The 14,189-nt window shown below is 41.1% G+C and overlaps 1 protein-coding gene across 4 annotated transcripts in view; it reads right to left on the minus strand.

Moving 5' to 3' along the window:
* Nucleotides 1–14,189, minus strand: part of sema5a (sema domain, seven thrombospondin repeats (type 1 and type 1-like), transmembrane domain (TM) and short cytoplasmic domain, (semaphorin) 5A) — a 236,376-nt gene that overhangs the window by 34,222 nt on the left and 187,965 nt on the right. For all 4 annotated transcript variants that reach the window (XM_060824788.1, XM_060824787.1, XM_060824786.1 and 1 more), the window contains one exon: nucleotides 10,875–11,022. In XM_060824788.1, coding sequence (XP_060680771.1) covers nucleotides 10,875–11,022 — 148 coding nt within the window. The remainder of the gene's footprint in view (nucleotides 1–10,874; nucleotides 11,023–14,189) is intronic.

Below are 14,189 nucleotides of genomic sequence, written 5' to 3' on the forward strand. Positions count from 1 at the left end.
ACACAGGAACAAACAAGCTACTGCTGTGGAAGAGGAAGAAGAATAGTTTTGTGTTAATGACCAAGCTGGATGCTTTTAAAAGCTGGGTTAGTGTTGGAAGAAATTAAACATAATAGACAGGGCTCTTGAAGATTTTAAAAATGGACAGTCATCAAGAAAGTGCCTTGCTGCTGATAATCACATCAGGAAAACTCAGGAGGAACGGAAGAAAAATGAAAGTTTTGACCTTGGATGGCAAGCAGAAGTGAATTCAACTAGTGACTTTGGGATTGCCTCTTTAATATTACATATCTCAATAGGCTGAAATATAATAAAGGATTTTGTGAGGCATATTGCATGAGTTAGTTAATGCAAACACATTTTTAGATCGATGTATTAGTTGTCTGTTAATTAGCATTTGACCGTGTTCATTTCAGACTGTTGACTGCAGTAAAAATTTTTGAAAAATCTTTCAGTTCTTTTGTTCAGTCACTGGGAAAAGGTTATTGGCATCTGTAGTGATTGAACTGTATTTTTTGGCATATTGAAGTAATTGATAGTCAGCATCGCTGGATAGACTGCAGTTTGCAATACTTAGCAACTGGAAGCATCGGGCAGTGAAGACCTAGAAGACAGTGATGAGGACCAGAAAAGGGGTACGAGGACCTGGGAAAGGCTGTTGGGTGCCTGGCAAGGGAGAGGGTGGTGACGGCTCAGGAGAGGATGGCTGGGGACAAAGAGGTCAATGGTGACCCAGGGAAGGACAATGAGGACTTGGCAGAGGCTGATGAATACATGAGAAGGCAATGAGGGCTGGGGAGAGGGTGATGAGAGCTCGGGGAGGGATGTCTGGGAAACAGGAGAGGCTTTGGTGTGGAGAAGGGAGTGGGCCAACAGCAAACAGGATATACTGCAGAATGTGGCTAAGTGAGTGCAATATTGGAACCAGCAGAGAGCCACATGCATATGACATCCGAGATAGGCGAAAACACACAAACACCAGGCGGTGTAGTGCGAGCCCTGTGTACTGGCACAACTGTCCATGATCAATCAGCATGTGAAATGAATGTACACAGAATCGTTATAATATCTAAACATCCAATTCACTCCCTGCAAGTGGATTGATTGCACACCCTTTGGTGCATCTCTGTTAGAATCAGTTTCACATGGGATTTGGTTCTTGTATTTTTAGCAATGTAATCTCTTACATGATCCCCAAACCACCTAGTTTTAGGAATTAGAAGTCAGCTCGCCCATTGTCAACACCCAATTCAGCTGCTACCCATGGAAATAAATTCCCTTTGGAGGAGAAACACAAACAAAGGGAAGAACAGAATATAATATTTTCTGGGATTGCAGATGTGATTGGAGAATGTGTGCTGCACATCTGTCAAGACAAGTTGAAATAAAAACAGAAAGTCGTGGAATGCCTTTGTCAAATGTTATGATACAGAGATATACCTTGACTATCAATTTTGTATCAAGTATATAAACTTCTGTACATTATATGCTATTCCACATGCTGCACACACTTCAATTCTTCAGTCATTTCCCAGAAATTCTGCATGACTTCAGTGCAATTACTATTTCTGTGTGATGCCTAGTGTAAGGCAGAATTGATTGGAACATCAATCATTGCTGTTGCGCGAAGCACAAATATTCCCACCTGCCACACTTTGATAGACATATGAAATCAAACTTTAAACAGTGTTAACGTGAATTATATTGTGAACATTGAAATATGGGTAGTATACATTCAGCTGGATGAAAGTATAATTTTTTTCTTTCCTCATATGCAACAAGCTACATTTGATAGACCTAATAAAATAAATAAGTGAAAGGATGCTCAACCATTTTTAATATATGATCTGATTGATTCAAGACGGTTATGTAATGTACTGTCATGAACAATATCCTTGCCATAACCTTTTCTAAATCCAAGAGAGAGTCAATCACATTTTAGGGGCAGATACTCATGGCAAGAGTTATTGCAGTTTCTTCCCACTACACTGATGATGGAGACGACTCTACTATAATTCTTTTGCACTGAAAACAATAAATGCAAACATATAGACTCAAAACAATTTACAGGCGGCACGGTGGCACAGTGGTTAGCACTGCTGCCTCACAGCGCCAGGGACCTGGGTTCAATTCCCGCCTCAGGCGACTGACTGTGTGGAGTTTGCACGTTCTCCCCGTGTCTGCGTGGGTTTCCTCCGGGTGCTCCGGTTTCCTCCCACAGTCTAAAGATGTGCGGGTCAGGTGAATTGGCCATGCTAAATTGCCCGTAGTGTTAGGTAAGGGGTATATGTAGGGGTATGGGTGGGTTGCGCTTCGGCGGGTCGGTGTGGGCTTGTTGGGCCGAAGGGCCTGTTTCCACACTGTAAGTAATCTAATCTAATTAGCTTGTTCTCTCACCATGGATGGTGCCTGACCTGCTGTGATCTCCAGCATTTGTTTTTTCAGTCCAGATTCCAGCATCTGCAGTATTTTGTTCCTCCATAACTCTTTTGTATCTCATTATTGTCAAGTCCAGAATCAAATCAGAGATTGATTACTATTTGATTTATTTTCTGCACGACGCTCACTAATGTCTCAATACAGCACCTAATTCCTACAAGTATGGCTGTCACTGAGCATAGTTGGTTAGATTTCTGAGGGAGCCTGGCAATTCTTCTAGACAAGCTCCCAAGTCAGGATTTATTGCTAAATTCATAGGGCAATGTCTTGATAGATTCATAGTCATAGAGATGTACAGCATGGAAACAGACCTTTCGGTCCAACCCATCCATGCCGACCAGATATCCCAAATCAATCTAGTCCCACCTGCCAGCACCCGGCCCTTTTCCCTCCAAACCCTTCCTATTCATATACCCATCCAAATGCCCCTTAAATGTTGCAATTGTACCAGCCTCCACCACTTCCTCTGGCAGCTCATTCCATACAAGTACCACCCTCTGCGTGAAAAAGGTGCCCCTTAGGTCTCTTTTATATCTTTCCCCTCTCACCCTAAACCTATGCTCTCTAGATCTGGACTCCCCGGCCCCAGGGAAAAGACTTTGCCTATTTACCCTATCCATCCCCTTCATAATTTTGTAAACCTCTATAAGGTCACCCCTCAACCTCCAGTGCTCCAAGGAAAACAGCCCCAGCCTGTTCAGCCTCTCCCTGTAGCTCAAATCCTCCAACCCTGGCAACATCCTTGTAAATCTTTTCTGAACCCTTTCAAGTTTCACAACATCTTTCCGATAGGAAGGAGACCAGAATTGCATGCAATATTCCAAAAGTGGCCTAAGCAATGTCCTGTACAGCTGCAACATGACCTCCCAACTCCTGTACTCAATACGCTGACTAATAAAGGAAAGCATACCAAACACCTTCTTCACTATCCTATCTACCTATATCTCCATTTTCAAGGAGCTATGAACCTGCACTCCAAGGTCTCTTTGTTCAGCAACACTCCCTAGGACCTTACCCTGAAGAAGGGCTTATGCCCGAAACGTCGATTCGCCTGCTCCTTGGATGCTGCCTGACCTGCTGCGCTTTTCCAGCAACACATTTTTCAGCCCTTACCATTAAGTGTACAAGTCCTGATAAGATTTGCTTTCCCAAAATGCAGCACCTCACATTCCAGCCTACAGTCTGTATATTATCATGACACTCAATTCTCAGGGATTGTTGAAGTATGCTAAAGTTCTGACACATGATACGAATTTCGAAAAGCAGCTCTCAATAAGTGTTAGTTCCCAATTTTGCATATTAAAGGAACCAAATACCTTTTTTAAGTCTCTGGTTTAGACACCAAAAAGGTGTATCCCATTAAGTTAGGAGTCAAAGAACAAAGAAAATTTACAGCCCAGGAACAGGCCTTTCGGCCCTTCAAGCCTAAGCGGATCCAAATCTACTGTCTAAACCTGTCACTCAAATTCCTCAGCATCTGTATCCCTCTGCACCCCACCTACTCATGCATCTGTCCAGACATGTCTTAAATGAATCTACCATGCCTGCCTCTACTACCTCTGCTGGCAACGCGTTCCAAACACCCACCACCCTCTGTGTAAACTACTTGCCACATGTACCCCCCTTAAACATTTCACCTCACAACTTGAAAGCATGACCTCTCATTATTGAATTCTTCTCCCTGGGAAAAAGCTTATCTCTATCCACCCTGTCTATACCCTTCATGATTTTGTAAATCTCAATCAGGTTCCCCCCTCAACCTCATTTTTTCTAATGAAAACACATCTAACCTACTCAACCTCTCTTTATAGCTAGCGCCTTCCATACCAGGCAACAACCTTGTCAACCTTCTCTGCACCCTCTCCAAAGCGTCCATATCCTTTTGGTAATGTGGCGACCAGAACTGTACACAATATTCTAAATGCGGCCGAACCAATGTCTTGTATAATTTTGACATGACCTGCCAGCTCTTATACTCAATACCCCATCCGACGAAGGCAAGCATATCATATGACTTCTTGACCACACTATCCACCTGTGCAGCAGCCTTCAGGGTACAATGGACCTGTACTCCCAGATCTCTCTGCTCATCAACCTTTCCCAAGGCTCTTCCTTTTACAGTATAATTCACTCTAGTCATACCTGCACTACTGGGCACAGGCTGCCCCACTGTCAAATTGGGATGACAGTGTGCCTATTTAATACCTGAAAAAGGGACACAGCACCTCCCAATTGCTACCCTAAATGTTTTCAGCACTTGCTACACTAGTTAATTTCTTTGTGGTCATCTGTGAGAATCTACGATCCAGTTTTGGACATGTGTTTCCCAGCTGCTTTTCCAAAGAAAAAAGGAGCTGAGCATAGAATGTTTATGGCACATGGGTGACACTACTTAAGTCAATGTTTTCAGTTTTCTGAACAAGACTAGAAGCCATTCATTTTGCTTATTATTGTAGGAATCAATGAAGGAACATTTGCAAGATGAAAGAGGCTTGTAAAAACTTTTTCATTTAGGTTATTACAGGAGCCAATTGTTCTGTTCTGAATTTGTCTTGAATGATTGCCAGTTAATGAAAAGTGTGCATTTAAATATTCCAGTGCTGAAGCTGGTTGGTATCTAACTGTGTAAAGGTGACTTTATGGGGAAGTAAGATTCCTCCCGCCTTACTTTTGACTTCTCTGGCGTCTTATGTATGAACAAAGTTCAAACAGATGACAGCGAGCTGAGGTGGTATATGAATGTTCAGCCAGTCATTTCTCTTTCATCATTTTAATGATAATAGTCTAAAAGTTGCTATCAGCAACATCACTGTATGAACATGTCATTTAAAATAATTAAGTTTGTGAAAAGCAAATTTACTACAAATAATTCAATGTTTGTATTACAATATAATTATCTGTAAGTTCTATCCCAATGAATGTAAAAATTAGTCTGATTTTGCAGCAATTTGCATCTGAGAAAAACTACAAGAAATAGAGGAATAGGGAGCAATGGTAACATGCAATAAAAACAGAAAATGCTGGAGAAACTCAACAGGTCTTGCAGCATCCATGAAGAGAGAAACACAGATAATGGTTTGAGTCCAATATGACACATCTTTAGTGTTACATTGGAAATGTTAACTCTAACTGTTTACACGGAGATGCTGCCAGTCCAGATGAGTTTCTCCAGCACTTTCTGTTTTTATTTCAGGTCTCCATCATCTGCAGATTTTTCTAACATAAAGTTTCCTCATCTCTTTCTTGTCTCTGTGGGCTTTCAGGGTTTTCCTTGAGGGCAGGTGAATTTACAAATGAAAAAACAGGGCTGCAAGAAGATTCCTGACTTTTGTGGATAATTTTCTTGTTTCTTCCCCAAGTAAACATCCACTTTGCTAGGGAGTGGATAAACTGTAACTCAGACCCTACATTTGGCTCCTCTTCAATCAGAGAGGAAGAGGGTAACCATGTTTTTCCCTGACAAGGTCACTTGGAAAACTTCTGGCTGCTCTATTCTGGGATAGTTATAACAACCTGCATTTATTTACCACCTGCAGTGTAGAAAAATATTCCACGTACTTCAAAGGTGTAATTAGAATCATAATATTGTTACAGTCCAGAAGGACATTGTTTGGTCTGTCATTTATTTGACAATTCTGCACAGAAGCCAGTCCCACTCCCTTATACCATTTCTCTGTAGCCCAGTACTTCATTTTCCTTCAGCTGCTTATCCAATTATCTTCTGAAAGCCATGACTGAATGCATCAAACCTACAGGCATTGCATTCCATATTGTAACTAATCTCGAAGAAAAAAATGTCCTCGTTTTGCCTTCAGTTCTTTCGGAATCAGCCTATATCAAATTCTTCAGGTTCTGGACCCTTTCAGCAATGGGAAGAGTAGCTAACTCTAGTCTGTACGTACCTTGCATAATTTCTGAGCACTTATGAAATCTCCTCTCAAATTCTTTTCTAAGGATAACAAGGGGTTAATAAAGTGTTGCACTGGAAAAGCACAGCAGGTCAGGCAGCATCCAAGAAGCAGGAGAGTCAATGTTTTGGGCAGGACCCTTCTTCAGGTCTGGGGAGTGGGAAGTGGCTGAGAGATAAATGGGGCTAGGGGAAAGGTGGGTGGGATGGCGATAGGTGGGCAAAGGTAGAAGGTGATGTCATAGGTCAAGGGAAGTGTGGTGCGGATAGGCAGGAAGAAAGGTGGACAAGTAGATCAGGTCAAGAGGGTGGATCTGAGTTGGAGGGTTGGATCTGGGATGGGGTGAGGGAAAGCAAGATTTGAAAACTGGTGAATTCCATAGTCATGCTGTGATGTTGTAGGTTCCTGAGGCAGAAGATGAGGTGTTCCTCCTCCAGATAACAACCCCAACTTCTTCTGTCTATCAACGTAACTAAATTCCTTCATCTCTGGAACTATTATCACAACTGTTTTCTGCACTGTCTCTAAAGCATACATATTGAAGTTAAAGTTTGTTGTCCAAAATTGAACACATGCTCCATTTGAGGCCAAGCCAGCATTTTATAAAGCTGTATTGTAATATCTAGGCATTTGTACATTATTTTTCTATTTATAAAGTCTAAGTGTCTGAATGTTTTAATGTCATTTTTAAACACTTTCTTAAACTACATGTCAACTTTAGTGATTTGTTCATGAAAATTGCAGAGTTTTGTTTTTGCACCCCTTTAGAATTTTCTTTTATATCCGGTACGTTCAGTCTAGTTCACTAATATCCTTGAGGAAAGTAAATACTTGGGAATTTATATAACCTATATCAACTGCATTAGCCTCATTAATCCTGTCTGTACTTCATCAAAAATTTTACCAAGTTAGTTTTAAAAAATTTACCTTCAACAAATCCTTGTCTTCTTTCATTAATTAATCCATATTCATCCTGTTATTCTTGGCCTGGACGACCCCTTCTGTAAGCTGATCTTCCCGCTTTTCATCAAAGAAAGACTTAACATTGGAATTGTCCACTCCTCTGGAAACACTCTTCACTCCACATCTAAGCAGCGTTAAAAGATTTGGCAAATACCTCCTGCAAGTGGCACTTTCACTTTCCGCAGGATCATCATTTGCATCCCATCTTGATCTGGAAACCTATCAACTTCAAGCAACGCCAGCCTTCCTGACATTTCCTATTTATCAACTTTCAATCCATCATATATCTCAACTGCCTTTCATTGTGATTTTTGTAGCATCTTCTTCCTTGGTAGGCAAATGTGAAGTATTAATTTAGTATTTCCGCCATATCATCCGTCTCCATGCATGGCCCCTAAGTGATGACAACCCTCCTTTTCCTTTCCTTTATCATTTGCAAATCTATAGGAGGCTTCTAAATTTCCTTTTGTGTTAGCTGCAGTTCTCTTTTCATCTACTTTGCATCGATTATTTTCTTTTTCAATTCCACTCTGAACTTTTGATATTCAGCCCAATTCACAATATCAACTTGATATCTGTCATCTGCATCCCTTTTCTGCTTTACCTCACTCTCTACCCTTTTTGCTTGCCTGATGTTTCTTTATTCTCTTCAATTATACTCAAACAGTCTCCTCTCCAAAGACAACCCATGTTAAAGTTTTGCATATCAGTCTGTGATTCCAGTTTATAAGGGAGAGTTATGTTCTCAGCCCACTGATACCAGAGCTCATCCAACTAAGTATTTTATTCTAGGTCCCATCTTGTTTGTTTTTCCCCCATGCTTAATCTAAACCTTATGATAACTGTGATACCGTGATCACTATTCTCTCAATGATCCCCTAGTCAAATTTGATTCAATTCACCCATCTCAGATCCAGTAATGTGACCTCCTCACAAGACCAAAATCATACTGATCAAGGACGATCTTCTGAACACACTTCAAATTCTGTTCCCCCTTTCTGCCCTCTACATTATTACTGTTCCAGTTTAGAACAAGATAACTGAAGTCTCTCATCATTACTAACTATGCTTTTTGTATTATTTTGTAATTTTCTTGGAAATACCCTTTGAACCTAATTTAAACTCACCCCAAAATCACCAGCAAACCATACATGGTCTGGTCTTTGCTGGTCTCACAATGGTCTCTTCTGTGTTGAGTTGCAAGCTGACTGGGTTTGGCCTAGTTTGTGTACTAACTCATCGTAAACTGGTCTTAATGCCCTAGGAGTCTATATCCCATACTCTTGCACCATCTCGCCATCCATACATTTAGCGACATAGAATCTTAGAGATGTACAGCACGGAAACTGACCCTTCGGTCCAACTCGTCCATGCCAACCAGAAATCCTAACCTAATCCAATCCCATTTTCCAGTACTTGGCCCATATCCCTCTAAACCCTTCCTATTCAGACATCCATCCAGATGCTTTTTAAATGTTGTTATTGTAATAGCATTTCCTCTGGCAGCTCATTCCACACACACACCACATGTGAAAAGGTTGTCCCTTAGGTCACTTTTAAATTTTTCCCCTCTCACCCTAAACCTATGCCTTCTAGTTCTGGACTCCGCTACCCCAGGAAAAAGACCTTGTCTATTTACTCTATCGATGCCCCTCATGATTTTATAAACCTCCATAAAGTCAGCCCTCAGCCTCAACTCTGCAGGGAAAACAGCCCCAGCCTATTCAGGCTCCCCATAGCTCAAATCCTCCAACCCTGGCAAGATCCTTGTAAATCTTTTCTGAACCCTTTCAAATTCCACCATATCCTTCCGATAGGAAGGAGAATTTATCTGCACAATCACCATATATCTAGCCTCACGAGCACGTTTCACCAGAAGCAGTCCTGAGACTAATACTCATGATGCTCTGCATCTTAATCTTATTCCCGTTCCTTCAAGATCCCTCTTTCTGAAAACTGTGAAAGCATGCATGATGTTATCAGCAGAAGATGATGCATTGCTATTAAGATGGATGCAGGCAACTTTTGTGACACACAGTAAAGACAGTTTGAGGCTCTGGCCAAGAACCAGGGCAGAGTCTGTGGAACAGGGATTCAGTAGGCCAAAGACAATAACAGCTGGCTTCTTTATGTTTAATACTACAAGCCCTGACCATTGTGGTCATCACTTTTTCATCAGGCCTCTCAGACTGCACTAGCAACTAACTTTCCTCCAGGTTCCAGGTGCAAGAGCTTGCCAGGAGTAGACAGGCACCAGGGAGTGTCTGAATAATTTAAATAAGCTTATCTCATAAATAAAGTTGGATAAAGTTAATTTTGTGCACTTTGGTTGCAATTCATTTGTTTCAAACCTAAGTTCAAGGCCCTGAGAAAACCTGACTCTTACATTTTTAAAACACATGAAAGCAGTCTTTGATATTTTTGACCAAATGCTAATTTTTTCAACATTCTTGATTTGCCAGTCAATTTTATGTTAAAATGAAGGATTGCTGACATGTCATAGAGTCATTGTAAATGAGAAGCAGCTCTGTCAGCCCTAAGGCACCCAGATCTATAAAATTCTTTGTCCAAATGTAGCATGAATTTCACAGCCCTCAAAACCAACATATTTACGCAGTTTGCGCATCAAGTCTGAACGTTTTGGCTTTTGGAGATCTGCTGGTTCAAAGTTTGTGCAGGGCTTGATGGTAAATTATTGTTACATGGGATCGCAAGCAGCAGCCCCACTCCATTTGTCTTAAAATACTGTTATAACGTCAAGGCTCCCTGCTTCCAAATAAATGTTCACAGATTTTATTTTAACACTGATCAGTTTTTAATTCACTCAAATGTTTACAGTTTTATACTGGGCATGCCCAGACTCTTGACGACAATATGTTTGTTGACTCTCAAAGCCCATGTTTAACTCAGTATGAGTAAGCACAACATTGCCACCCAACCCACTACTAGTATCAATAGCAGATGTTTAAGGTTAATGCTATGTCTGAACAATGGCCAACACAGAATCAATAAAACTCGTAAGATGAATCACCAGCCTCAAACAGATCCGGAATTTTCAACAGGAATCTATCAATCAAGTATTCAATCACTGCTGTTCTGAGCTTTGTGATGAGCAAAGAAAATAAGTGGATTGGGTTTATGAATTTCATACATACATTATGCCGCTGGTGCTGCAAAAAAGGCTTCAAAAGGTCATTAATTGTGTCTATTGAATAATAATGTATATCTTTCTAATTGCCATGTAATTTTTGTGTGTCGTGGAAATTAATTCAGCTGACACCTCGATTTTAACACTGGTACCTTCCCTTTACTATATGGTGTCAGAAAGGTTTCATGTTATTGGAGATTTACTTCAGAGTGAAGGTAACTTTGCAGCCAACACACTCCATGATATTTGCATGAGAAGTTACAAGTAAAATCATATTTTCATGTCATAAACAATGGAACGCATTTTAGGCAGGTACAGAAACCTGTGTGCATCATATAAACTCCAAGCAACAGCATCAGATTATCCTATTAGAAAGGACACATAACGCCTTTGGTGACCCTCAAAGTTATACTCACCATCTTGCAGCCTGGACAATCATTACCATTCTGACATGTTCGCCTGCGAGCCTGGACACCTCCCCCACACTGTGCAGTGCAGCGTTCCCATGGGCCCCATGGCGTCCAGAATGTGTGTGAAGGGCACTGAAGATGCTCATTGCAATACCTAGAAAAGCAGCAGAGTGACTAGTATAAACATAATGTGTAATAGCAATATTGCCACTGGTCTGGATTTTCCAAATAGTGGTAATCTCACAGACTGATGCCCCAGCCTTTTTATTTAAAGGAAAGAAGGGAGATTGGAATATGTGAGAGGAGATTCAATCAGGGCTTCTTCAGAAATGCAAAGACACTCTTCCATTCTGAGAATTCTTGTGCAGTGCAGAATTGCTGATGGGGTGACAAACCACACCATCTAATGGGTGCAGTCAATTATTGGACTCTGAAATTTATAGACCCTCATAGCCACTTTGATACCTGCTATCAAACTGTAAGTACGTAAGGTAAGTGTGGTATTAGGGTGCCAGCGGATAGGGGATAGATATGGGGTAGGGGTATGCTGCCAGATGGGAACCTTGCTACATGGGTGCAGATAGAATGCCAGATGGTAAGGGTGCCAGGTAAGTGATGCAGTGTTTAAGATAGGTCAGAATAGAGGAGAAATGGGTCCATCAGGGGGCAGTGAGGGTGAGTGTTGGGTCCCAGGTTGATAAAGGATGGGGGGGGAGCCATGGTGTGTCAGGCACAGTGGTGGTTGTGTGGATCAGATCTAGTGTGGAAGGGTGGAGGGAATGGACAGTCAGGTCCAGCAGTGACAGTGACAGGACATCGTGTAATGGGATCTGGAAGTGATGTAGTTGGGGGTGTGAGGTAATTAAGGGGTCTAATCAATAGTTATTCAGGATTAAGACTGTACTTAATAGACTAACTTTTCCTGTGTAACTACTTTTCTTAGTTATACTGGAACCTTCCAAATTCTCTGATTTAAATAGAGGGCATGTTCCAGACTTAGAGAAATTGCCCAGTGGAAAATTCAATTTCCTGGGTAATTCCTTCTGAGTCTGCAACAATGGGAATTCCATACGTACCCATGCACAATTCCGAACAACATTAGATTAGTAACTGTCTGGCCATCGGAAAACCTGGGCTTGTGTGAGCATTAGCAACATTTTTGACTAAAACCTAAGATAATGGGCAGGGTTCACAAGAATATTACAAGATATACATGTCAGAAAAATAATTTATGTTACAGGTCTAAATGCAACCTCATTATGAAAATAAGACATACGTATTTCAAAAAATTTCACAACCCCAGGAATTAAACACAACAGTAAAAATGCATTACCACAGCTGATTAAAATTTCTAATAAATGAATGACAACCATGCATTTCTGCTGGGAACAGAGAACTGCTTCAAGCTGTATTTCAGCACCTGCAATACCATAATAACAAGTTGGCTACATTTAGGATTTTGCTGACTGCTGTGCGTGACATAACTTAAGTGCATGATATCTGATTGAATACAATGGTGGCGTGATAATCAAATGAATCTCTAAAAGGAAATTTCATGAACCTGGCAGCATTTTATGAAAGTAATTCTCACATACATTTATAGTGCTCAGCTGTGAATGCTTCTGAGCGATGTTTAGATGACAGATTAACAAATCATTGTGCAAACTCAAAACAATCATATGACCATGCCTCCACTAGAAATGTACTGTTAGTACATACTAAGCATCCCTAATTGTTAACTATTTTCAGATGCTTTTTCTTTGGTTTTTCCTTCACTCCTACCTGAGTTTTCTAACAGCACTAATCATACTTTGGAGTAAGGCATCGAGTCTACAACTCTCAACTCTCCAAAGAGCATTCCACTCTCCAACCCTATACCTGTAACCCGCATTTACTATGGCCAACCCACGGTACAACCCTGGACACTATAGGGCAATTTAGCACAGCCAATCCCTCTGATGTGCACATCTTTGGGCTGCAGAACGAAACCAAAGCATCTATCAGAAACACATGCAGACATAGGAAACACTTGCAAACTCCACACAGTCTCCCAAGGCTGGAATCAAAACTGGGTTCCTGGCACTGTAAGGCACCAGTGCTAACCACTAAGTATCCTAAGACTAAGACTGTGCTATCCCTAGTTCCATTAGGAAGGTGTGTTGCTTGGATGGGATATTTCATGGAGTGGTGTTTCCATATGCCTTCCACCCTTGTTCTTCTAGGTGGTAGAGGTCACAGGTTTTGAAGTTGCTGTGAAAGGAGAGTTGGTAAATTTCTGCAGTACATCTTGTCGATGATACACACAGCCACCACTGTACATTGATGGTGGAGGATGTGACTATTTAAGATGGAAGGTAATGTGTAAATTGCACAGACTGAAGTGTAATCTGCATTCATGCAAACAATTAGAGAATGCAAACACAGTCCTAACATGTGTCAACACAGTGGTGGACAGGCTAGTCAGGGGTTAATTTCTTGCAGCAGAATTCCCAGTCTCTCAGCAGTGTTATACCTACAGTATTTATACTGTTGCTCCTGTTCATTTTCTGGTCAATTGCTACCCCGGAAGGTTTTCAGAGCAGAATTTGGCAATGATAATCCTATTGAACATCAAGAGAAAATTTGTGGTTCTACTCTATCTCTTACTATAGATAGTCATTGCTTGTCATTTGTGTGGTATGAATTTCACTTCCCATTTATTAGTCCAAATCTGAACATTGTTTAGCTCTTGGTGCATGTGGGCATAGACTACTTCAGTATCTTAGGACTTCAGAATGGTACTGAAAAATGTACAATCATCAGCAAACACTCCAACTTCTGACCTTAAGGAGGGACATTCATTGATGAAGTAGCTAAAGATGGTTGGATCCCAAACACTAGGAACTTGTGGTGAACTCCTAGGGCTGAAACTGTTGACCTCCAATAAACACAACATCTTTGTTGATACAAGATATGATTCAAGCCAGTGGAATGTTTCCTCTCTGATTCCCACAGTTTTCAGTTTCTCTGGGTCTCTCTAATACAGTACTCGGTCGCCCATCCCTAAATCCCCTGGGGTAGCTGGTGGCGAATTTCCTTCTTGAACCACTGCAGTCCATGTATCACAGGTACACCCGCAACGCTATTAGTAACAGAATCAGAAACATTTGTTCCTGATGTTAATGGCAGTTACTCGCATCTCATCTTTGAATTAACTTCATCTTTTTGTCCATGTTTGGACTATGACTGTAATGAGGTCTGTAGCTGAATTGTGGAACCTATCTGAGCAGCAGCAAACAGTTCATTGCTGTTCATGTGCTGCTTAATAGCTTGGTAGTATTG

This window comes from Hemiscyllium ocellatum, chromosome 5 (genome assembly GCF_020745735.1).
Source record: "Hemiscyllium ocellatum isolate sHemOce1 chromosome 5, sHemOce1.pat.X.cur, whole genome shotgun sequence".
Lineage (NCBI taxonomy): Eukaryota > Metazoa > Chordata > Chondrichthyes > Orectolobiformes > Hemiscylliidae > Hemiscyllium > Hemiscyllium ocellatum.